The sequence below is a fragment of the Megalobrama amblycephala genome, linkage group LG1 (genome assembly GCF_018812025.1).
Source record: "Megalobrama amblycephala isolate DHTTF-2021 linkage group LG1, ASM1881202v1, whole genome shotgun sequence".
Taxonomy (NCBI): domain Eukaryota; kingdom Metazoa; phylum Chordata; class Actinopteri; order Cypriniformes; family Xenocyprididae; genus Megalobrama; species Megalobrama amblycephala.
Window position 1 is genome coordinate 57,586,373 of NC_063044.1, and position 27,755 is coordinate 57,614,127.

The 27,755-nt window shown below is 36.9% G+C and overlaps 1 protein-coding gene across 1 annotated transcript in view; it reads left to right on the forward strand.

Moving 5' to 3' along the window:
• cacng2a (calcium channel, voltage-dependent, gamma subunit 2a) overlaps positions 1-27,755 on the forward strand; it is a 92,811-nt gene that overhangs the window by 54,036 nt on the left and 11,020 nt on the right. Inside the window, exon 2 of the mRNA XM_048203621.1 lies at positions 9,559-9,642. Within this exon, the coding sequence (XP_048059578.1) occupies positions 9,559-9,642 (84 nt within the window). The remainder of the gene's footprint in view (positions 1-9,558; positions 9,643-27,755) is intronic.

Consider the following 27,755-nt stretch of genomic DNA (forward strand, 5'->3'; position numbering starts at 1 on the left):
CAATATTACCTAGCTGCTTATTAGCTTGTATAATGCTGCTTGTTAGCTTGTTGCTTGTAATACAGTTTGCATTTACCCAAAAATGTATTTTCTAAACTGCACTGCTTTAAGTACACTTTGTAATATACTTTTTCACTTGAAAAGTACATTTCTGGTGTATACTACTGCATCTTGGACATTTTAGGAAGTTGTAAGCTGTTTATTCTTAAGCTATAGGTTTAGATTGCTACTTGATATAACCATCTGATAGGCCTAAACTGTAACCATGGAAACTCAGACTAATAATGCATAGCTCATGAGGCTGCTGGTAAACTTTTTGAAACTATTACACCCACCTGCAGCAGGCCAGTAAAAAAGATGAGATGGGGCAGAGTCCGGTGAAAAAGTCAAGCTTTCCCTCTCACAGAAAAAACAAAAAATCTGGCCTACTCCTCCACCGAGCTGAACTGAGCTGATTGACACCCCCTACACACACTCACACACACAAATACATCAAATACATACACACACAAACCCTCTTCAGCTCTGTCTTTATCTGTGTGGGCAACGGCATTGATTTTCTCTTGAGCTGAAGGGATGACATCACTTTTAGAGGGGAGCAGCATGTGGGCGGCTCTTCTGCATGCCTGTCTTTAGTCGAGCAGACGATGATAGGACAATGGCCACAGAGGGGTCGGTGACAGGCGAGGGAAAATGTCAATATCCTTGGTCTATGATAGCAGCAGCAAGAGAGAAAAGGAGCTGTGAAAGGGGTCACTTATTGTTTTTCAACCATTAACGCATACATGCACACATACCGTGAGTGAGAAGGGCTGCATAGTGACACCGTCTTAATAGGGAAGGCGACTTCAGATATCTAATGAGCCGCATGAAGGGTGGAGATGAGAAGGGAGGAGGATTGCAGGAGAATGCTCCCAATTATCTTTAATAATCCCTCTGTAATCTTTCACACTGAATGGAAATTGTGCGGAAGGGAAAAGCATGGGAAGATAAAGATTACAATTAAAGTAAAAATCAAATTTTTTCCATGCAGTAATCTGCCATCGTTGGGCAATGAGCTTTGTGGTTTTTCTATGGTCATTCATCTCTAAGAAGCTGAAAGGACTAAAAAGGGAGAATGAAACAATGAGGACAAAAGAGAGAGGACAGATACTGAGCTATACATATAGTTACTGAGTTGATGTTTTCAGTAGACATCCTGCTGAAAAGACCAGCTTAAACCTGGTTTAAGCTGGTTAGTGCTGGTCCGACATGTGGCAAAACTTAGCTGGTTAATCAGCATGGCTTTCTGATGATGCTGGTTGACCAAAGATGTCTTCCTTGGATAAGCTAGAAGAGAAACATATCTGATTGTGGACCAACACCACTAACACTTTATTTCGGTTGTCCACTTTAGACATTCTTTAGACACCTACAAGTCAATGACTAGTCATTAGAGTATTAGTAGACCATGTGCTCAAGATCTGCTAACACTTTTTTTTTGATGGTCCCCCAACAGACACTCAACTGCATGTCAAATTATTCTACTAACCCGAACCCTACCCTAACAACTACCCTAACCTAACAGTCTACTAACAGTCAACTAATACTTTAATGATGTAGAATATCTAAAGTGAACCATTGAAATAAAGTGTAACTAGTCTGGTCAGTTTAACACCAGTTTGGTCTGGGTGGGAGACTAGTTAGACCAAGTTAGACCATATTAAACAAGTTCCATATGGCCATATTTTCAGATATATATTTTGAAATATATTTGAAAAAAGGTCAAAGGTATAAATATATTTCATAATTTTTGTTACTTTTATTTTCTCATATATTTTTGATCACACACATATATATATATATACATATATATATATATATATATATATATATATATATATATATATATATATATATATATATATATATATAAAAGCAAGACATTTATATTTCTCTCACATTATATATATATATATATATATATATATATATATATATATATATATATATATATGATCAAAAATATATGAGAACCTAAAACACAAACACACAATGCTCATGTTAGCAATTAATATATTTTTAAGTAATCTATAGACCTTCATTTTGAACCGAATTGAACTCGGGCTTGTTCTGAATTAAGTTAACATAACTGAGAGAAAGGGGGGAGGAAAAAGTAAAGAGATGAATAGTGAGGAGTTTCAGCAGGGAGAAATTGTCCCACTTTTAACCAGCAGTAAATCCCACGCAGCACAGCTTTACAATCCAGCACTTACTCAGAGAGACGGATGAGAGAAGACTAGGGGGAAGGTGCATAAAGGCCCCAGTGGCTTGAGCACAGTAAGAAAACATTGCTGTAGGGAGAGTGTGCTGGAATTAACTTCACGTCTCAACAACAACTGTATTCATTAATAAAATATCTAATCTCTCAAAAACAGGGTTAATATTTTTCCACATCCAAAGCTAATTTAATTTGTGTGTGTGTGTGTGCGCATGTGTGTGCGTGTGCCTGTGTGTTATCAACTATGGGCACTTTTGGTGCTGTGTGTGAACATTCATTTGTTTAGTTTAATTTGTCCACTAGCAACTACCATTTTCCTAATTTTTCTAAAAAAGCAATTTTGTTATAGCATTCTCCAAAAAAAAACTGGCAGACTCTTTTATCAAGCTAAGGCTAATTTCCCAGGTAAAATTTCATGTATCATAAAAATAAAAATCAATAATCAATAACATCAGTTTTTTTGGACAGTTTGGACTTGATTGGAAATCCTACACAATAAAAATATTGCATTCAAAAATATTATTGTTCTTTTATTCACCCATTCACCACATCTCATAGTATATCCTCTCAAAAATTATTACAGTAGAAAGAAAAAAAACTTTACTGGATCAGAATTATTAGTCGTGGTGGAAAGGATTGACTGATATACAGGATATTGATAAAATCATTTTTATCAAACAAGACAGATTTCATTTAAAAATAAAATATGAATTTCCATAAAAAATATTGCAAGGCTGAAATTGAGGGTCTGAGACGAGTAAAAGAAATAGTATAAGACAGTTAGTTGACAAATAGCAAAAATAAATGCATGCTTAAGTTTAATGTTACCTTCATAAGAAACTTGTTATTTTACTAAAACCCATCTCTGTGACACAGAAGTGCATGTAGTTGAAGAAACACCCACATACATGTGATTGTACCTAAGCAGCCTCAGTTCTCAGGCAGTGTCTATGGAAACCGAATATCCACTGACATGAACAGAGAGAAAAGGCTAGGAAATGGAGAACACAAGAGATGGAGGTTCATCGACTGATGGTGACTGGGAAAGCCTGGTGCGTGGGCTGACCGGGGGTTTCTGCCGCACAAGCACTCATAAATTTGCTGTCTTCCCTGCCTACCAATCCCTCTCCCTTTCTCTCTCTCTTTCTCCCCTTCATCCCTGACCCCCTTCCTTTAAGCATAATGATAATTGCATGCTTTATGAGGAACTGAAGCAGGAGGGCAATGCATAGCTCATCTACACGTCATGAGATGGGATGGGTATGACGACCCCTCTCCGCCATTACAGTGATTGAATAAGGCGGACTCTGTCCCTATATCGGCGATGCAGATTATGAGCTACTTTAGCCCGCGATACTGGAAGGTCACCAGACTCAACTTTGCTAGTGATAGACGTTTAATTCATGACTGTAATGTCAGTATCATTTTATGAAGTCTTCATGTAGTCTTTGAGATACACACAAGCATGGCTGTTCTCTGTTTGATGGGCGCTGGTATGGAAACTATAGGCCTAGAAAAGTAAGGTTCTGTCATTTTACAATGAGTTTAAACCATTTCTCACTAGAGGAGTTGGGGAGTTAAGAGTTAGGGGACTCATCTCCATTTTTTGATTATTATTATTATTTGATTAATAACTATCAGTAAAATATGTTCACAACAATTATACAACATTAATTGCACCAGCCAAATAGGAAATATAGGGCCATATTTACTAAATGGCAAATTAGCGTGAGACTACAGTCTCATAAAAGTGCAACCGGGAGTGGAAAGTTCTGTGGGTGATCCACTGACAATGTGCCAATTAAATAATACAGACCCAGCAGCTCATTTCCATTATGACCAACACAATCTAACAAGAGCTGCGCAAATTTAGAGCAGGGTCGCAATGCTAATAGATGCGTTTCCACCTAAATTTGTCCTAGGAACCTTTTTCGTACAACTGTCTGCGTTTCCATTGTGGTCCAATATGCCATAAAGATTAGGATGTGGGACTGCACACGACTTTCCAGTTTCCACTGGATTTCATCCTCCGTATAAGCTTAATAAAGCTTGAACCTTGTCATTGGTCCATCGGTCGTATTTTTTAAACTACATTGTTGAATAAAAATGGCAAACAACTTGTACTGCATGCACTGCAAGAGACTTTTTGTGGTAGTTGAAATAAAATGCTGCGTGGAGTCAACCAATCAGCATGTTCAGTCCCACCCCCAAAAGTTCCAGGGGCCTCATTTATAAAACCTTCTGTAGATTTATTCCTAAAAGTGTACGTACGAACAAAAGCTAGATTCTGCGTACGCACAAACGTTTTCAGATTTATAAAAGCATGCGTACGACAGAATCTGGGCAAAAATCCCATAAATCCCAGTCAGCAGAAGACACCCTGTCTCCTCCCTGAAATCACCATATATGGAGCTTACAACACCTAGTTTTACTCTGCATAACCTCATCTGCATATCATTTCCATGCATATTCCCATCCATGTGACAACACCGTCAAAGGTAGGCTACAAGACATTGGATATAATTGCCATTTGTGCCATAGACATTACTTTGCTAAAAATCATCCAATATGGATGATATTTATGTTTTAGAATAATTATATCAAAAAATCCATAAAAACAAAATCAGAAAGGCTAAAGTTTTTAGAAAAGAGTTGATTCATTCATTTCCACTGGCCAAATAGTATTTTATAATTGTTTAATTGTTTAAAACAATATAATTGTTTTAAACAATTAAAATCAAATCAAATTTATGCAGATTTGCTGATAAGGTGAACATATCTTTTAGGATGTTCATAGGATAGTTTTAGAGGAAACAGATAGGCCTACTTATTTATTCTAGTGTAAATACAATTGTCTCAGCGCATCACTGACAAAGTATTTTAAAAAGGAACATGCAAATCTTCCAGTTTTCTTCAAGTCGCATCCTTCAAATAAAGTGGTATTTTTCATAATTGTTTGAAGATGCCTTCACACAACATCAACACCTCCTTGCAGCTGCGGTTGTACAGTAAGCTTTTATCACTGAACCTATTCAAACAGGACAATGGACCATTCGACCACCGAATCCAGCAGTATTAATGCAAATGTGTATATCAAAATGGAAACAGAGTTTAAAATCGTTCTGTTTACTTCATTACTTTTCTCACTAAAGAGTTTGTATGCATGTGTCAGAGTTTGCGTGCTGGTGCGCACATTTTCCAGTCAAGTTTGTTTTTGTAAATCCCATCTTTTGCATAGGAAGTGGCGTACGCATATTTCAGGGCATGTTTTGTGCGTACGCAACGGTTATAAACGAGGCCCCTGAACTTTGAAAAAGCAACTATCACAGTCATGTCAAGAGCAAAATTGGTTAATGCATGCTTTTTTGGGTGTTAAGTAATGGTTCAAATACCAGTAAATTGACTACCACAAACCTTAGTAAATCATGTTGCATTATTTGTTTAAAAACTCTTCTCCTGTAAATTTTACGTCTGAAAGGTAAATTTATATATTGATTTATTTTTGTAAAGGCGCCATCTTTAACGAGCCTAATTTAAACACAATAACTTAAATACTCTGGGTGGCATGCGTTTAGCATTTTTTAAGCTAAAATTCCACATGCAAAAATGGCAAACCTATTTCATGAATTTACCCATTTGTCATTATACATTTGTCTATGTAAAATATATTATAAGCTGAAGCAGAAAAGATTATGGATGAAAAGAATATTTAATGTTCCTCACCTGATATTAAAGGTACGAAATTTGAAGATATTTGAACAATATTATTACAATATTATTACAATTTGGACACATACCTAACCTAAAGTGCATAAGATTTCAGACATGAGGACATTTGTACTGTTTACAGTATCAATACGCACTGTATCTTATTCCCTTTTTTTCCTCGAGGATACCACCTTTTCCCTTTGATTCTATGTTTGTAATCTTTGTTCGGTTCTTCCTTCTACTCTGTTCTGCTCTTCCCTTTCATCTTCACCTTCTCTCTCTCTCTCTCTCTCTCTCCCTCTTCTCTTCCACCCCTGCTCCAGCTAATTGCCGCAGAGCTCACTGATAGAAATCAATGTGCAATGTTTGATTGTGAGCCAAAGCACAGGAAGGTGAAGCAGAGCAATGAACATCACAAATACACAAGCATACACACTCAGCAATTGCATATCTGATCCTCGGATGATTAAGAGGTGTTGAATATAAACATTGTGTATTTGTCTGGTTTCCCACAAAACCTCTGAATCAATCTGACCATAATGCCATTAGTTATATTTGAGCTTGCTTATTATTCATTTATTGCATTAAAGTCAACCTCAAATGGCTTTGAGCAGCATAAAATGCAATAACTGACATATCCAACAGTGTAAAGGATGTGGCTACCGCTATAAAATCTATCAGCAAACCTTTTCAGCCTTTTTCATTCAGACCCCAGAGACAAAACTTAAAGGGATAGTTCATCTGGGGGAAAAAAAAGATAATTCTGTCATCATTTACTCACCATCATGTCATGTAAAAAATTGTTTGTTTGTTTTTTGCTTTGGCAATGAAAGTGGGGTCCAAAAAAAAGTCCCACTGACTTTCACTCTATGGACAAAAATAGAAAATCATTTAGGCTTCAATCGACATGAAGATGAGTAACAGAATGAAAGAATTTTCTTTTTTGGCCGAACTATCCCTTTACTAATGAAATTGATTCTAAATTCTCGTTCACACCAAGAGCGATACATGTAAATATAAAGATAACTATATTAGTGTCCACACCAGCGGACAATAACGTTCTGTTTATTATAAGTGCATGCTGAGTTTTGTAGTTTACCACTTTAAAGGCTTGACTTATTTAAAGCAGGATAGATTCTGATTGGCTGTCATTGTTTTTATCATTCATCAGCTGGAAAAAAAAATTGTTTTGAAAGTGATTCCAATGATATTGTTCCTCTTGACTCTGCTAATCATTTATATTTAGAATGATTTTTAGAACTGTATCTTTATCGTTATCATTATAGTTGTCACTCTTGGTATGAACGGGCTCAAGGAAAGTCTGTTCACTCGGCGGCCATATTTACAACGCCTCCAGGCAGCTATTTCAGGCATCCAAGACCAAGTCCAAGTCTATTTGAATGGGGGAATCCTGAAATCTCACAGACTGCTCGACGAACTCACAATTAAATAACATATTTCATATCAGCAACAAAACCTGACATGAACTGTCCCATAGATGTTGTTTTTTATGCACAAAAAAAAAGTATTTTTCAGGCTAGACGAGTCAATGCACAGGGCGAGTCTCCGGTTTCTGGGAACAGGATCTGACGCAATGACTTCATCAATCAGCGATTGGCTCTTTTAGTTAGAAGGCGGGACGTATACCACCATATTGCACATTACAGTTTCTCCCATTCATTACTAATAGGAGTGAACTGTGTTTCTATATCTATAGTTATTTATGAGCTGTGAATGGGCCTTAATCCTTCAAAAAAAAAAAAAATGCTAGGATGCAGGGAGGCCTCAGCAAACTTCCAAGGTCCCCAATTATTCAAATAAATACATTATTATTAATACAATTAATATGAATAGTATTAATACATTAAAAGAACCTAACTTAAAACTTAAACTAAATTATTATATTAAATAAATTAATTAAAAATAATAACTATGGTTTCTGATTGTTTTCCAGTTTCTCATAATTATAGCAGAAAAACTGGAGGGCATGTCTTACCTTACTGTATATGGCCTTAAAAGATTGTTTTGGACATTAAGGGGCTTTTGAGTCAAAGTGGTGGGACCACTGGCTTAAATGCCATCTTTCTGTAATTGAGTGCTATTCAAAAGTATTCTGACAAAATAATGGCGTTTTTTGTGTGTGTGTGAAAACAAAACATTATTATATTATAGTTGTTTTATCAGTGAACGTTTCTTTCTGAAGGACAAACAAAAACAATCATATTTTTCCCTCTCTGTTACCTTTCATGTCAACTCAGTATAGTCGCTCAGGTTTGAGACCTTGTGGTGCCATCAGCCAATCAGAATACTTATTTTTCAGTTCTCGAGTGATTAATCACATGACATTTTACAACTCAAGTGATTGTTAATGCCCACTCACTTCTGGACACAATTGTTTTGCAGATGTTAAATCATGCATTTTCAGCTTCAGCCAAGCAGCCACTGAGATAAATGCGAATGCTAACGGATAGCTTTCTCCAGGTATTACAGACCTGCTTGATTTGACAACAGTCATTATGATTGCACTTCCGTTTGGTGACACTAGTGGCACAGAAATTGCACACTTCACCTCTAAGTATTCTTATAAAATGCATTATTCTATTTTCTTAAAGCAAAAAGCTGTCATCTTGAAACCAAAACGAAAACCAATAATGACAGCCAAAAAAAAATAAAAAATGACGAAAAAAACCCTAATAGACTAACCCTGTGAAAGCAGAAGGAACTGTTCGCCTGTTATCTTTCTTCTCGACCTGAAAGCCTAGCAGAACAGACTGTATGGAGTAGAGAGACTAATGTAAATCTGTCTCCTACATGAAAGCGTCTTTGATAGGGCTCTACTCTCATCTCATCTCCACAAGCATGCCACTAATGTTCTGCCTCCCAGCCAAAATATCCCCAGCAACACCTGGCACCATGAAGAAGAAGAAAAAAACTGATTAAATCATTAGAGAAACACATGGGAGGACGGAAAAGAGAGAGTGGGAGATGAAGGAGGGAGAGTGGCGAGGTAACGGGGGGTGGGGGGGGGGGGTTGGATGAACAACTTCATAAGCTTGGCACTGCGCTCCTGGTGCCGTGCCCGTTGTTTATGTCCACACACATCAAAGGCTGCGGTAATCGCTGCTGTTTGCAGGCCCACATCTCCAGTTCACCTTGACTGACCTGTTATACGCTACGGGCCAGAGCAGCGGCGGAGGGCAGCAGGTTCCGCACTGAGCAGGCCAAGAAGTGTCTGAACCTGGGCACTAGCATGTCAGGTTCTGCTAGCACACCTAATGAATGAACATTAGCAGATGAGCTTCCCATAGCACAGCAGTTGGAGCTGCTCCAGGTCTTCACCAGCTGTGCTGCCCTTGTTTACAAGCCGCCGCCTGCTGCTGGAGTGGCCTCGCGACAGGCCTCTGCTTCGAACCGCATCCCCGGGCTCGCTTGAGTAGCCGAGCCCAACCTGAGCGCATGTGCGCTGGGTCTAAACGTTCATCCGTGTCCCTCTGTGCCCTATAAATAAGCAAAATGCCGTTGAGAAGAATGTGGAAATGTGGCGTTTGAATTCACAAACCTAACTCTGAAACTATGTTTCTCTGTTACAGGAAACTTCAAAGGATTGTGTAAGCAGATAGATCACTTTCCAGAAGACACAGATTATGAAGCAGATGCCTCAGAGTACTTCTTACGTGAGTGCCTCCTTAGTGTTTCTGTGACAGTATTCATGTTCTCACCATCTTGTTCTTCCTTGTTCAATCTGTGAGGCATTTCAAGTAGTACCAGATATGCTATTTTTTGCCCAAGTGCTGTTACTGCTGAAACAAAGGAGGAAAAAAACTTAACCTACATGTACAATCTTTGAGAAAAAAAAAAAGAAAAAAAAAAGAGTCCAAAAAGTTTGGGGAAGGTTATTTCCAGGCCCACAAAACTCTGCAGGTTAACCATGATTTACAGACTTAAAGGATTAGTTCACCCAAAAATGAAAATTCTGTAAATTATTACTTACCCTCATGTCGTTCCACACCCGTAAGACCTTTGTTAATCTTCGGATCACAAATTAAGATATTTTTGTTGAAATCCGATGGCTCAGTGAGGCCTTCATAGGAAGCAATGACATTTCCTCTCTCAAGATCCATGAAGGTACTAAAAACATATTTAAATAAGTTCAGGTGAGTACAGCGGTTCAATATTAATATTATAAAGCGATGAGAATATTTTTGGAGCGCCAAAAAAAACCCAAAATAACGATTTATTTAGTGATGGCCGATTTCAAATCTGCTGTTCGGAGCGCCAAAGTCACGTGATTTCAGCCGTTGGAAGTTTGACACGCAATCTGAATCATGATTCGACACACTGATTCATTTGTGCTCCGATGCTTCATGAAGCAGTGTTTTGAAATCGGACATCACTAAATAAGTCATTATTTTGTTTTTTTTTGGCGCACCAAAAATATTCTCGTCGCTTTATAATATTAATATTGAACCGATGTACTCACATGAACTGATTTAAATATGTTTTTAGTACCTTTATGGATCTTGAGAGAGGAAATGTCATTGCTCCCTATGGAGGCCTCACGGAGCCATCGGATTTCAACAAAAATATCTTAATTTGTGTTCTGAAGATGAACGAAGGTCTTACAGGTGTGGAACGACATGAGGGTGAGTAATTAATGACAGAATTTTCATTTTTGGGTGAACTAACCCTTTAAACATATTCTTTGCTAATAATTAAATAAAATATCGAAATTGTATTATTATTTAAATTAAAATATAAAATATGCTGGATATTTTAGCTTTCAGACACCAATAAGAATGTACTCTAACCACTGTTTAAAAATAGTTATTATTTGTTATTTTTAAATAAAACTGTAAGGCAAAATTTGTATTAATAATTAAACAGATTGGTTACACTTTATTTTAAGGTGTCTTTGTTACACTGTAATTATACATTTAAGTACTGAGTAATATTAAGTAAATGCATGTACTTACTATAGGTTTAGGATTTGGTTTGGTTTAGGGTTAGTTGCATGTAATTCTGAATAATTTATATTTATTACAATAGTAACTACATATAACATATGTAACAATGATAATGTAAAAAAATATTAAATATTGTGGATTATTTTAGCTTTCAGCAACCAGTAAGAATGGAGTACTCTAACTGCTGTTTAAAAAATAGTTGCTTTGCTTTTTTAATTAAAAATATTAATATTAAAATTCTATAAATAATTAAAATATTAAATATTGTGGATTATTTTAGCTTTCAGCTACAAATAGGAATTTGTAGTACTCTAACCACTGATTAAATAAATAGTTCTTCTTATTCTTAGACTCTTATATCTTTTTTTTTTTTATTAAAAATGTAATCAAATATTAAAACTGTATTAAAATATTAAATAACTTGGATCATTTAAGCTAGCAATTAGAATGTAGTAACTGTCATTTTACCATGTTTACTGTAGATTCTTTTCACAAAATGTAGCTGATTTTCCCTAATAAATAAATAAATAAATAAATAAAAATCAGCAAAAATGCAAATTAATAAATTAATTAAAAAAAGATTCTGTCTGGGGCTGGTTATTACTTTCCAGCTGTTGCTGGCAATGAAACATCTCTCACACTAAATGAATGCAGCAGAGCAGTATTTCAAGTAATGTCCTAGTTTTTACTTTGTTCCACCTATCTTTGGTTTTCTCATGCTGTTCAGCTGTGTAAGGATGGTCTGTTGTCTCTGCGGGAGAGTGTGAATGTTTCCTCACTCTGTTTAGACTCTCAGCAGTGGCAGACTCTCTAGCTCGTACAGTGCAGCTCAACTAGGCCCGATTACAGTACACTGGCTCCCTCGTAAACACAGAGCATTGATTTCCACTCTTTTTTCGTCTGCGCAAGCAGACCCGGGAAGTGAGTGTCAAACAAGCCACACGCATCAATCCTAAACTCACAAGCAGGACTATCAGTTACTGTCATCAAAACAAGGGCCTGAATTGACTAGAAACAACAAGGTAACAACAAAGAGTAATTAAAGATTCTGGAACTGTTGTGGAAGAGGACAATGGCAGACTACTTGAGAGAGAGGGGAAATTAGTCTAAAGCCCTATTCGGAAGGGATTAGTTTTACAATGGTAGATGGAGTAATGTAATTTTACCACAGGACGTCTGTAATATTAATAGCCAATTTGCACGGGATAAGAAATCTCAGTAAAACCACCAGAACTCGATTTACGAAGCGGCGTCACCCTCCCAGTCGTCATGTGCGTATTACGTTGCTCCTTGATATCATTATTATATACTAACATTGTCTGTAATGATTACTGAGATGGAACATTTGGACGGGACGAAACATTTGGATGGGACTCCAAGTTTATGGTTCTGTTTTAAATGGGGGAAGAAGTGCAGAATTATTGTGCTCTAATGTTAATTTTGTCAGCTATCAGTCTTAGTCCTGTGTCAAATGTACTTTTTAGTTATCATAATCAGTCAACCTTGTCCTGTTCTTTAGTCAAGTTTTAGTCATCTTAATGTCTAAGCATTTTAATCTAATTTTAGTCATTGAAAAGTTTTGAACACATTTTCATCATTCTGCATAATGATAAAATTGATAATCATGATTATTTTTGCTCAAAATTATAATCACAAGGATTGTTGTCATTTGAGATATGTATTTTTACATTTCATCAGAATTATTGCACTTTCAGCTATAAGCACAAGAGAATGTCAACTCACATGCATGGTTTATTTTACTTTATCGAATGTACTGATTTATAATAGTAAATAGTTAATTTCATATAAATTAACACACTCTTTACATTATGAAAACAAGAAAATTAAAAAAGTGAAATTCTAATAGTAATTCCAATAATTCCAAATTACATGAATGTATTTCTATTAAAACAACAGCAAAAAAAACCCAAAAAACCAAACAAACAATGGATTTATTACAGTTCATCACTGAGAAGGTTTGATTGCAGATTTAGTCACTGCAAACAGCACAAGTGGCTTGTGAAGGAACAAAGACTATCTATTACACTTTCATTTGAGCAGAATATCTCAGTGGAGATTACTAAACTACTTGTTTGTCTGTGTTTTCAGATCATCAGTGGCACTTCCGCAGTGTAGAGAGAGCATGTGCGCCTGATTGCCAGATAATATATGATTGCAGAAAATATATCCTTTTAAGAGGAAAGCTTTGATTGGGGGATTTAAATTCTTGACATCTGGCAACCGCAAGCTCATAGCGGCTTGTTAAGAACAGTCTAAGATTTTGTTGTGATTTTGGTCACGTTTTTATTTTTTAACAACATTTTTGTCTCATCTTTTTCGTCAACGATACTGCATGTTGATATAGTCAGTTATCATTTAATGACGTTGGTGTCATCTCGTCATCATCTAGTCTTAAGGCAAACTCGCGCTACGTGATTTTTGACTGGATTTTGTCTGTGACAAAACCTCCAGGTCACGGCCAAATCGGTACTCGTTGCAGTCGCTGATGCTTGTTAGGTATTAGCAGGTCATCGACGTGATCTGAACCTGTCTCGAGCAGTCACAAATGCTGCTGTATTTTCAAAACCTGTTTGATATGATCTTGTCACCTATGCTCCTCACTGGTCTGGAGTCTGTGTGGCATGTAGGTAACGCTCATTAACACTTGCTCCGTTCCCACGGCTCTCGGCCCCGCCCTGCTTGCCACAATGAGCCATTATGCAAAAATGGAAAAATGCTTGCGTGACCTTTAACATGTAACAATAAAATGTAAATTACGCACTGAGGAAAAAAGGTCTCAAATGCAATAAACAGTACAAGCATCTGACAGGAGGACACTTTAAAACTGTAGGCTTATGAGTTAGTTTGAGCTAGCTGAATGACCACTAACTAATCCAAATCAACATTTTATAACATTAACATTGTTCCTTGTTTAAATACAGCTTAGACTGTAACATTTACCAATAATAATATGTTAGAATGTCACATACAGCCAAGAGCCTTAGAATCACAGCTCATCCTTCAGAGCATTTGCCCATCCAGTCAGAAGCGTTTAACCTACTTAACCGAACACCCATTGGTTAGATGATGATATCAGATAAAAGACCATACAATTATCCCAGTACAAAGCCTTCTTCAGTATCTAAGCTTCATGCATCACCCCAAACAGGAGGCTGACCTGCTGTAATTGACTCTTCACTAAGCCTGTGATTATAGTTCACGCAGTTAAACAGTGCAGGTTACGCAGTTATGCGACAGCATTGACCCCATTGCAGTTGATCGTTAATTGTCAATGTCATAATGATGCATTCGCTTTCTGAGTGCTCGGATCTCAGTCTGAACGTCTGAGTCGGATCCGTCCAAGCATGTCTCGCGCTTTGGGCTGTTAGGTGGGTGCAGAGTCAGTCACAATGCATACTAACTCCACAGATTAAGCCTTGCCAATGAGTCTTGGTGCTTTGAGCACTTGTGCCTTCCCATATGTAGCAATAAAGACAGTTAAGATAAGTTCAAACCGCTTAAAGAACGACACCCAGAGAAAGGGGTGAATATGGGGACTAGTGGACCAGGAGTGGTCAAGATGACATGCCAGCCAGGACAGAGAACTACCGCAGACCTCACACGCTCTGAGTGTGTGTGTGTGTGTGTGTGTGTGTGTGTGTGCACGTATATGAACGCGTGTGTGTTTGTCCTTTTCCTTAGCTGCAATTGGACGCATAGGCCGCAACGCTCCCAGTGGCTTGTGAATTAGGACACTTACTTCCATAAATATTTCAGCCTCTTTCTTATATAGGTCAGTTTTCTGTCTCTCTTACTTTCTCTCCTCTTCTTCCTACTTCTCTTCTCCTTGCCTGTCTATCTCTTATCCTCTTTGACATCTGTTCTGTAGTAACTTTGGTCACCAACTGTGTGCTGGGTTAAAGTAGAGTTATGGGAGATTTACAGAGTGAGCAGATACAGTGGTTTATGTTTCAATAGGAAGTCACACGTCAGTAAATAAATGAATAAACATTTTCTTTGTTTTTACCAATACGAGGTAGCAAACATTGTGGGTATAAAATAGGTGTTTAGCTATCAAGTTGTTCTGAATCCTTCAAGAACAGTGCAGTCACTGAGGGATCCGCTGTATGCATTGCCATTGAGAACTGACTAGCTGAACACTTTTAGCAAGTTTAGCAATGATATTTGCTCGCAGAAAGATCATGTTGTAATACAGAATTTTTGTTAATATAGTCCTATGAAGCGGTTGTCTACACTACTGTTAAGAAGTTTGGGGTCAGTAAGAATTTGTTTATTGTTTTTGAAAGAAGTCTCTTATGATCAAACATACAGAAAAAAACTAATATTGTGAAATATTTTTACAATTTAAAATAACTGTTTTCTATTTTAATCTATTTTAATAGATATTATTTAATAGATAATAGACGGCAAAGCTGAATTTCTGCTCAATAATCATTTGTTATTGTTATCAATGTTGAAAACAGTTGCTAAATATTTTTGTGGAAACTCTGATACATTTTTCAGGACACTCTGATTAATAGAAAGCAAAGGTTTATTTGAAATAGAAACATTATAAATGTCTGTATTGTCATTATTTTGATCAAGTTAGTGGATCTTTAAAAATAAAAGATAAAAGCATTAGTTTCTTTCACAAGAAAGTACTGACCCCAGACTTTAGTGTATATGGTGACATTCAGTCCAATAGTTTATTTATATACTGTGATGCAATACAGATATTGGAGTGACACAGTTATTGATTTCATTCATATTTTTATGGTTTATTAATTTTAGAATGGATTTTTGTAGGTTCTTATTTATTGATATTTTGTCATTTAATGTTGTGTGGTTATGTCTGTGTTGTATAATATTGGTGTGTAATGTATGTTTGTTTTTTTTTTTGCTTTTTGTACATATTTAAAAAGTGTACAGCACATTGGTCAGCTAACTGTTGTTTTTAATTGTGCTTTACAAAAAAATTGCCTTTCCTTGCTAGAAACATTGCACTTGTCCACTATCAGCAGTTTGATGAGAAATCATTTAGTCCAATATCATCTTGAGATTTCACTTACAGGAACCCTGTAGCTAAATGTTTCATTTAACAGTGTCATGCAAGATCCTATATATGCAATCAGATAAAAAAAAAAACAAAAAAAACTAAGTACTTGTAGTATATTACATTTTAAAATACTTGTAATCAGACTACAGTTACTTTTTTATTGATTACATGATTACGTTATTCTCACAATGGCAGTAAATTATTCATAATCCATTGATTCTCCCTATACTTTATTTTTAAAATTTTACTTTCTAAAAAGCCTACTGCTTATATACGTTCAGAAGGTCTTCCAGGTTTGTTGAATCGCACACACAGACCAGCCACTAGTCATGTGCCTATCACTGTAAAATTGAGACCTACAGTATTTGATCACTGGATTCAAAAAAATCATTTCACTTTTAAGAATCGTTTTCTCAAAATTGCAACACTGCATATTTAAATCAGCTCCTGACGCACACATTAATTATTATTTGAATTATAACTCAGCGAGTCATTTAACCATGTATTACTGTCTTTGGAAGGCTTTTGTCTTCCAAACACATTAAAATGCACAAATTCACATTCGTATTTACATGCAATGCGGGCATTCCCCAACTTTTTTGTCAGCTGAACCTCTTTGACCTATTTACTTAAGTAAACCTAAGTGACCTATAACTAAAGTTAGGCCAATAATAAAAGCGAACATAAGCAGAAGCTCAACCAAACATGAATAACGCACAAGAACAAACCTCTTCCGTTAGCTCAAACGTGCTGCGTAACCAATGAGGTTCACTCTCGTGTGTTACGCAGCACGTTTGAGCTTCCAGAAGAGGTTTGTTCTTGTGTGTTATTCATGTTTGGTTGAGCTTCTGTGTTCTCTGATCAATGTTTACATTATTATATATAATATTATATATATATATATCTGCTTATGTTCGCTAAGGTATATATACACGGTTCACGTGACACTAAGGCGAAAATGGACTTCATTCACATCAATGGAAAGCATATTTACACTGTCTGAATCATTCCCTATCCTCTATATAGTGTACTATGAGCCATTCACCATGTAGAAACTAGTAAATGTGTGATCAAGTGACTGATTTCAACCCTCATGTCGTTCGAAAATTGATGCATTTTAGATGGTTTTCAGAAGTGAGATTTCTGTTAGTATCATGCCTTGTGCTTTAGTAGACAATGTGGATTGGATGCTCTCATCTCCACCACTCGTGAAACAGTTATGTAAGGAATCAGAGCTCCAACCGAGGAGCCACATTAGTGAAGTGACAAATAAGTGATGTCATAGAAAGCGTCATACAGTTCAGTGATACACCGAAAAATTGACGTTTATTGAAAATGCACACAGCTCAAATGAAGATGAGGGGAAAACCGGGGGAAATGAAAAACAGGTCAGTGTTCACATCTGTTCTAACACTGCACATAAAAGCGCATGTATATTCATGCCTGTATTTTTAGAGCCCAACATCTGCATACTTACATGCAAAATTACTGTATGAATTCATGCACATTTTATTATGAGGGAATTGTGCGCTGATTCTCAAGCACCCACGGGCTGAGGGTTATGATGAAAGAAATATCTACGACGTAGTAACAGCACATCATCTGCATACTATTTACAGCATGCACAAACACACAAGCACACACACACACACTTTCACACTAGCCCTATCAGTGGCAGGCTTCTCTTTGCTGGAGTGATCACGGGTATGCAGCCTAGGCAGTGGAATCAGGCATTTCACACATCCACACACTGTTATATAAGAGTGCTGAAGCATTCTGAAGCGCCAGTGGGTTTTTAGATCATGCCGTGTCAGAGCTGCAATCTTCCACAGGACCAAACAGCGCTGAGAGGGGGAAGGGAAGACAAAAAAGAAGGAATAAGAGGGACTGAGAGAGTGAGAGCGAGAGGCGAATTTTGAGAAAGTCAGCCAGCTGGTAGAAGGGACTAGAGAGTGTTAGAAACAGTCAGAGAGGAGTAATAAGGGTGAAAATGGTAGAATGGCAGAATTTATTTATTTATTTATTTATTTATTTACTATGTACTATATATTTTAGGGCTGTCAGAATTAAAGGGTTAGTTCACCCAAAAATGAAATTTCTGTCACCCTCATGTCATTCCACACCCGTAAGACATCTTCAGAACACAAATTAAGATATTTTTGATAAAATCTGAGAGGTAAATGACTCGTCCATAGACAGCAATAAAATCAACACTTTCAAGGTCCAGAAACGTACAAAAAACATCGTTAAAATAGTCGACGTGACTGCGGTGGTTCAACCTTAACACAAATTCGTGTGATGCTGACACAGGAGCTGGCCAATAATGAGTCCCCATTTTGATGTAGAACCTGGAAGCGCTGAACATAAACAGCGTACGAGAATGCCATAGAAAAGAAGATATTGTCGAATAAAGTCGCTGTTTTTGTTTTGTTTTTGCGCACAAATTTATTCTCGTCGCATCATAAAATTAAGGTTGAACCACTGCAGTCACGTCGAGTATTTTAATGTTTTTAGTACCTTTCTGGACCTTGAAAGTGTTGATTTTATTGCTGTCTATGGACGAGTCATATACCTCTTGGATTTCATCAAAAATATCTTAATTTGTGTTCGGAAGATGAACGAAGGTATTAAGGGTGTGGAACGACATTAGGGTGAGTAATTAATTACAGAATTTTGATTTTTGGGTGAACTAACCCTTTTTTTTGTGCAATTTTTTAACATTCAAATTCACCAAATTTTATAATATTACCATTGAATTTGCTTTCAAAAGATTGGTTGGAAATCATGAGATAACTGTGATTATTTTATTTTATTGGCAGTGTTGTCAACTAGTGTTCACTATTTTCACTACCATTTAAAAGTTTGGGGTCAGTAAGATTTTATTTTTTATTTTTTTTAAATTAATACTGCGCAAGTTGATTAAATACATCAAAAGTGACAGTAAAGACATTCAAAATGTTAGATTTCAAATAAATGCTGTTCTTTTGAACTTTCTATTCATCTTTCTATTTCAAATCAGCAATGATTTCTGAAGGATCATGTGACACTGAAGACCGGAGTTACTGAAAATGGCTTTAGCTTTGCCCTCACAGGAATAAATTACATTTCAAAATATATTAAAACAGACTTGTCATTTTAACTTGTAACAATATTTCACAATATTAATGTTTTACTATAATATTGTGGTCAAATAAAAGCTACTTTAGTTTTTTCCTGACCCAGTACAGATTTTATGTATTAATTTAAAAATTAATAATAATAATAAAGCTGCACTTAAAACAACTTTCCTGCAAACATCTCCCCCTAATTTTTTAATAAGCATGGCACTTCAGCATTAAACTACACTAAATAAAATTGTATAACAACAACAGTACTGAACTTCACAACAGGGACACATAAGTTTCATAAACACAAAGTGTTTTGTACATTAGTTGTCATGATGGTGTGGACTGCTGACTATCATGTCGACTATCAGCAGGTGCTCTGGAGTATCAGTGTCTGTATGGCTCTCCCCCTCACGGGCACGCGGTGTGGCCAAAACTGGCTGTGACTGGATGACCCAGACACACACACACAGACGCACACATACCGAAATGCTGGCCGATAAAATCAATGAGGCTGGCCGAACAGCAACGGGTTTGCATGTGCGGAGGCTGCAGTAGGTTAGCTCAAGGCAGAGGATGGACTGGTGCTATAGTAGACAGCAATAAAAGAGGAAGACGCCATCCGACATCACAGCGAATGGCCTGATCGCCGGTGAAAGCGGGGATTTAATGAATCCTCATTCCCTTGCCACCTCTTTTTTTTTAACCTTTCTTTCTTCCAGTCGTTATCTCTCTCTCATTTCCTTACTCCAAACATGACAATCCATCATAGGGCTGGCAGGGGGGGATGGGGCACATGCCACTGAAGCCTCAGGCACTGGGCATGGAGCACACACATGCACACACACACATGAGAGTGCAGGCCACTGCCTGTGTTACCTGATATGACATCTCTTAGCTTATAGAGATTCCACACGCCCATCCGACGAGTCCATGATCACAATAGCAAAGGCCATGCTCTGCATTATTGATATATTTAGAATACAGTTGTCCTGTAGGTCATGTGAATTGCATCACTGGGTACTGTACCGGATCCCCAGCATTTCCGGGACCGCTCATTGAGCTCGAGAGTCACGAAATGTAGGATGATTCTGCACATTGTGATAGAGATCAGTGGAGCTCGATGGAAATAGGTGGAGGATTTTGTAATCATTTTGTAAAGTAGAATTTTAAAAAGTAGGTATAGTGAGGACTCTGACCAGGTTTGTTTAACAATACGAGTGTTTTAAGGCATTATCTTGAATGGAGAGATAAAAGACTTTATTGTAACTGAAAGAGGTAAATACAGGATTGGAGTAAGTTTATCCATTACTTTAATGCTTTCTAAGCTATAAATTGAAAACAAACAAAAAAAAAGTTGTGAGGAGCTGAATGGCCCATTTTACATTACATACATTAATTCTAATGCTGTGCTGCTCATGCTGAATTAAAGTGACAGTGCATTGTTCATGGTCATAAGAAACATTGGTTGACACGAAAAAGGAGCTGTTTTACCATAAAAGCATGTAAGTGAAGTCTGCTGTGTTTTACAGTCACCATATGACTTTCAACACTGTGTAAAAAGCAAAACAACAACAACAGAGACTATTGTACTAGGAGTTGCAAAGCCCACAAAAGCATGTTTAAATTATTTAAACTACAAGTATAGCTGAAGATGAAGTTCATTTTCTCATAGAAACTACACTACACAGCTACATGTTAAACTATAACATGCTGAGTATTCCAGTGATCGTAAACAAAAGAGCATTGCATTTTTGCATTGCTTGTGTGAAAGCACTTTGCTGCTTCTGTTCTGTATACATGCAGCTCATGCACTGCTTCCACTCTGCTTGCGCATCTAGTGTGAAATGGGCATAAAAAAGGAAATAGCACTCACATCAGTGGTTCCCAACTGGTGGGTTGTGACCCAAAAATGGGTCACAGGTCTGTATTTATAGGATAGCAGGGGGAAAATAATAATGCTAAATGTTTTTTGTTGTTGTTGTTGTTGTTTTTTATCTAAAACCATTTAACAACATATTGTAAATACATTTTTTGAAAAGGAGAAACTGCTTATCTTTTGTTGTTTAAAGGTGCTCTAAGTGATCATGGGTGGAGTAACTTCCTGTTGACGTTCTTAGTGTTGTCAAACAAAACAGAGGCTAGCTAGACCCTCCCTCCTCCTCCTCCTCCTCCCCTCCCCTCCCCTCCGTGCTTCCTGAAACAGTCATGAACACGCATTTAAAATCATTCTTGTCGGTTATTGGCTGGAGCGTGTTTATTATGATTCGTGGTCCAGGCTGCACCAGTTTGTTTTTATTGCAGTTTTCGGAGCTTGTGGCGACTACAGAGACCGCGTTTTTTTACAGTGTGTTCAGGGGACCGGCAGCTAGCGGATAGTGAGGAGATGTTTGCTGTATGTGACAAAAAAATGTTTTGGCCTAAAAACGCATGACATCACTTAGAGCACCTTTAACTCAATGTTGATGGCAATCAAACTCTGGTATTTTTCTGCAAATTGTCATTGTGATTTTGCATCTACTCACTTGGTAAAAGAAATCAACACATCCTTAAAGTTTTTTATACTTTTCAATTTCCATACTTTTCATACTGGGTTGCCACTTAATGTCCAATGTTACTGTCTGTGCTCAGAAAGAAAACCACTGATCTAAACATCACACATATGACACACATTAGACTTATTAATACTATGATAAAAGCATATTAGTTTAGTGTGATGAAATGTCATTCTCTGCCATTTGTGTCTGAACATTATATTATTTTATTAATTTATTTATTAATAATTTTGTTTGAGAGCATTACAGCTACCAAAAAGAGTAAAATCTAGTAACGTGACATTTCAGTAAATGATATGTTATACCAGTAATAAGTCATGAAGACACAGATGGGGCAAAAATAGCAAAGTTTGCTGAGAATGGCCATGAAGCACATTTTTTGTAGCATTTATTCATGCTTTTGGGGTAAACTGGAAGGGACTAGTAGATTGTGGAGCAGAGTGTGTGATATGGAGCTGGGTAACACAAATGATGGTAAATGCTAGGTTTACAGATGCACATCAGCTTCTGGAGCTTTTACCCTTGAGTTGGCTGTCTTGTGTGCTTATAGCTGAGGTATTTTCTACTCCTAAAGTGTTTTCACTATAATTGTGTTATCTTGAGAACAATACTCACCGCGTGCTTAAAATGAACTAAAGTGTTGACTATATAACTGACAAGAAGAGCTTTAGCTGTGTTCTGAGAAATTTTGAGTAACATTTTTTAAATATATTAAAATAGAAAAGTTATTTTCAGTAGTAGTAATTTTCACTATTATATATTTTTTTGTTTTTATATTTTTATCAAATAAATGTTGGGTTTGTGCAGTTGAATATTCTGTACATGTTTATTAAAAGATTTAAATACTTTTTCAAAAGAAGGTAAAAAGTGTAAGAGTGGAAAAGTGAAAGCACAACATGCAAATTACATTTCTTTTTCAACTGCTTACACACAAAATCCTTACTTGTCATACAATTTCTGAAAGCAAACACTTAAACACCAGAACCACAAACCAAATCTGCAAAACCATACACTAATCCTTGGCCTTCGACTTCATAAAACACTTTTTGCAAAACACATCACACAATTCTCTATGTAACACACAAAAATCTAACAGGAAGTATCTTGATTTCCTTTTTCAAACACGGACATTGTTTCTGTCCAACTACACATGGTTGATGTATTTCTTTTCTTTCATACTGTGTAATACTGTATTCACAAACACAAATGCTTACAGTAAAAAAAGAAATAGTTTGGTTTCAATCTTGCTTTCATGTTTACTCTGAATTTTTCAACATCTCTCTGCTTACTTTCAGTCTTGTGCAGAAATGTATATAGGATCTCATGAAAGAAAAGCTTTGGGTTTTGAATAACTGTGTGTATATGATATATCCAGAAATAGAATATTATGGCAAAGCTGTTTACAACGTAATGTTTGCTTTTGAGATCTGTTTGTAATATACTGAATGCAGTGCTTCATTTTGCAAGAGATGTGAGGCATTTTTGCATTTTGTGTGTGCAATTCTTGGATTTGTGTGTAAAGTTTTGAAAAAAAAAAAAAAAAAAAAAGAGGCAAAGTTTTGAAAATGCATGTTGAAACTGTAATAGCAGCACCACTAAAATATAAAAATGCCAATAAATAGACAAAAACAACATGACCTATCTACTACACAAGCCTCTGAGTGTGCATGCAAATAAATCTGGCAGGTTGTTTTTTTTTTTGTTTGTTTGTTTGTTTGTTTATTTTTTGGGTTTTTTTGAGTGTCCTGCCTCAAACGTCGCAGACTATTTAAAGTCAAAAATAGTCCAACTTTTAATAGCCAGTAACCAATCCTTCTCTTCTCTTCTCCTCATCCGTCTTTAGTTTTACTTACTTAATCCTCTTCGTCCCGTGTGAAACATAAAAGGCCGCAAGTTTTAAAGTTTTGTCTTTAGTTTTACAGAACACAAAAACACATCTTGTGTGAACACCGCTTCAGAAACAGGTTCAATTAGAGTCAGATGAACCTGAAATCAGCCTATACATTGCTTCCTTAAGACCGTTTCATCTACTAATACAACCCACAGACTAGTTGTTTTTGAAAATATGTAATTTCATACATGTGTGTGTGTGGGTGTGGGTGTGTTTGTGGTGAGAGGGTAAGGTGCTGGGGCAGGGCTAGATTAATAAGCGTTTGTAGTATTCAATCAATATGCCTGCAAGCTAAAGCACCTGATTAGCATGACCCTGTCCTGCACATCAGCACATTCAAGCCTGTGGGAGGCTGATTAAGTGTGAATGTTAATTTTCTTCCACAATGCTGTCAATGAGTGTGAGAGAGAGAGTGAAGGAAAGATGGAGAGCAACGAATAGAATGAAATTTCAAAGACAGCCACTGTCAGAAAGAAAGTGTGTGCATTCATGTGAGTGCGAGAGAGCGTTATTTATGCCCCATGTGTAGTAGCTCCTGCTAATTCCAAGCAGTTGTTCATAAGCAGTTATTTCAAACATGCAGCATTGAAGGCATATCTATAGGTTGGTTGGTGTTGTGCACTTAAAGGGTCAAGGTTACTACTAACTACCATGACTTGAGGTGAATAGGGATGCTAACAGCTTTCTGAACAGATACCTAAACCTAAATTCCTGTGCTTATCATCATGAGCAGCATCACCCTGAAGGGTCTGCTCGAGCCACCAGCATCTTTGACCTCCACTTAAATCAAAACCGTGACCTTCCAGATAATCCCGTCTCCTAACCGCCTCTCTGATCAGATCTCCATCTCTTATCTGCTATGGGACAAGAACCTCAGTTCACACCCTCCCATCCTCACCAGCCATTAGCAGGGCGAGAGGTGAAAGTGCTAATTTGGCCCAGGTCATTGTTAGCTGTGGCAGAGAGTCTGGGAGCGACAGGATATTCTTCACGTACTGTGCACTACTGTGTGACTGCTGGAAATATAAGGGTTGTCGTTTTGAAAAGAGCTGTTTTACAAAGGAACTTTTATTAAACTGTTACCAGGGTTGTGTGCGTAATTCACTTTGAATCTGAAAGTTTTGAAAAATGCTTAAAGGGATAGTTCACCCAAAAATTATCCCATGATTTACTCACCCTCAAGCCATCCTAGGTGTATATGACTTTCTTCTTTCAGACGAACACAATCAGAGATATATTTAAAAATATCCTTAGTCCTCCAAAGTTTATAATGGTTGTAAATGGGGGGCCGCGTTTTGAAGTCAAAAATAATGCATCCATCCATTAAAAAAGTAATCCATAGGACTCCAGTGTGTTAATAAAGGTCTTCTGAAGTGTTGTAAGCTTAGACGTCTCTCACGGTTCAAACAAATAGGGCTATGCGACAAATATAAGCTCCTCTTCTCTTATATATCGTCCTCTGAAATTTCTCTTTAAGAATGATCGTTTTAGACTTATAATCCGTGACCGTTGACTTGTTTTGCTCTATCCTCTGCCGCCTCCGTGTTCGTCATTACGTTGTGCGTCAGGTCAAAGACACTCTTCCGCCGCAAATCGACTTGCGCATTCTGCGTACGGTCGTCCACCGAAAGCTAGTTATTTGAATTTATAAAGTTTTAAATATGGATATTTTTCTTACAAAAACGCATCGCTTTGCTTCAGACCTTTATTAACACACTGGAGTCGTATGGATTACTTTTTTTAATGGATGGATGCATTATTTTTGACTTCAAAACGCGGCCCCCCATTCACAACCATTATAAACCTTGGAGGACTAAGGATATTTTAAATATATCTCTGATTGTGTTCGTCTGAAAGAAGATAGTCATATACACCTAGGATAGCTTGAGGGTGAGTAAATCATGGGATAATTTTCATTTTTGGGTGAACTATCCCTGGTTGAACTATAAGCTGGTTGAAGGTTTATTGGTCTGACGGACAAACAAAAGGGCCAAAAGGACCAAAAGGGCTACTATGAAAATAAGTAAAGACATATAAGAAAACATTGTAGAGCACTGCATTACTGTATCTATGATATTCCTTAAAGTACCATATAAATAGCATGGCCCATAAATAAGATAATCATTCAGTGGTGTATATACAGTATACTAAGACACCATGGTATTACCATTGGATAGCTTTACAACCCGGTACTTTTTATAAGGGTAGATTATTTTTTACAGTAACCTTTTTGAAAAAGCATAAATGAAAGAAATGGACTGGTAATATAACTAAAGCAATAGCCCCGGCTGCGTGCAGCTTTGAGACTGAGAACAGCCTCTAAGGATATCGTTTCTGAAACGCTGTGGAAAGCCAGCGTAGATGAGGATCGTTTTAAAACGCTGTTTTAAAATAAAAACGCACTAGTGTAAACGGGGCCTGATAAAAGCCCCAAATCACGAGTACAGAGCATTCTAATAGAAGGCGGCATAACAAAAAAAAAAAAAAAAAAAAACACTGCTGCTTTGTTCCTCTCTTTTCCTTGCTTCAGGCTTGACTTGCCCCTGACTCTTCTCTCCTCTTTGCCCATTCCACCATGTTAATAACAACCCCGCAGGCAGTGTTTCTGCCCCTGACAGACCCTCAAACACTACACAGGGCTTGTGTGAAAATTTCCCTGTGCTTTGTGCCAGTGTCATGCCTGGGGAGTCTGGGCAGATTGCCGAAAGAGACGCGCTAACCCTGGGGCATCATTATCAGTCCAGCTCCCCAAGAAACCTCCATCCTAAGCCCGGTCTTGGTCCACAATAGCCTCACAGACTCTCACACAGAGCAGAAGACTATGAAAATATACATATTCATACGTAAATTGAGAAGCCCATGAAAATGTGTTTGATGACATTTTACAGACTGAAGCCAAAGTCATAACAAATGTGAAATATAAAAGTGCAATGGATCACACAAAAAGTATATTCACACCAAGACAAAATTATTATTTTCATAGGGCTAAATTAAAATGAAATTCACTCCTGTACACTAGGTGGTGCTGACATACAAATGGTGCACACACCTTTCAGTTTAAGGCTAGCTGTCAAAACGAACATTTTATCATTTACTTTGTGGGAAATATGCAAGATTAACTCCATAAAGTGCAAATATATATATATATTCTGCGCATAAGATGACTACAGGAGCACTTGCAGGAAACACCTCTGTCGGGTATTTTTTAATTTAAGCACATTTATCATTTACACAAATACATACTACTGTTCAAAGGTTTGAAGGTTTTTTTTAGGCTGCATTTATTTGCTCAACAGTAAAAACAGTAATTTACCATAATATACAATATACAAAAGTGTTCAATGAAATGAAGCAGCTCTAAAAATCATGATCAAAAGTATGGAGTCAAATTAATGCCTTAAAGTTTTGCACAAAAATAAAGTTTTGCAAAACAAAACAAAAAAAAAGAATTGAGCAATAAAAAAAAAATGTTTTGCAAACAAAAATAAAGAATTGCAAAGGAAAAATAAAGTATTGAGCAGAAAAAATACGTTTTGCAAACAAAAATAATAAAAGGCGTGCCCCCGTTTCTTGACTCCACCCCCACGTCAAACCAGTGCCATAAAGAGAATCGCACAGAAAAGTGCAGCACAAAGGAAAACCGGTATCGTGAGGGCACGCTTGACTGAAACGCAGAATAAAATGAGCGTTGCAAATGATTTAGTAGGTTTGAGCATGAAAAATATGTGGCAAAGATAAAATAGGATTACAGCTGTCATTGATTTTTGTAATTGATTATATTTTTATTTTTGCACTACTTTATTTTATTTTGCAATTCTTTATTTTTGTTTGCAAAACATTTTTTTATTGCTCAATTCTTTTTTTTGTTTTGCAAAACTTTATTTTTTTTTTTATAACTTTTATTTTTTTTCCGATGGATGAACAAAGAAAACTGCACCACTCTTCGTAAAGAAAAAAAAAAATTGGTCTGACGACAGAATAATGTTTGTGCATGGGGTAGAATAGAAACCCATTGTTTCTATTCAAAATTCAAACAAATGTTCGGTGTCAGTGTGAAAAGGCCCTCAGGCTGGTCAGTCTCCGGCTGTGATCAGTGCAGGGAGCCTGGGGAGAATCCACATCACTCTCTTCCTCCTCCAGAGCCTCTGCAGCCATGGATACGGCTCTGCTGACTGATCCGAGAGGTCAAAGCCAAGGTCACAGAGCTGCGATTGCCG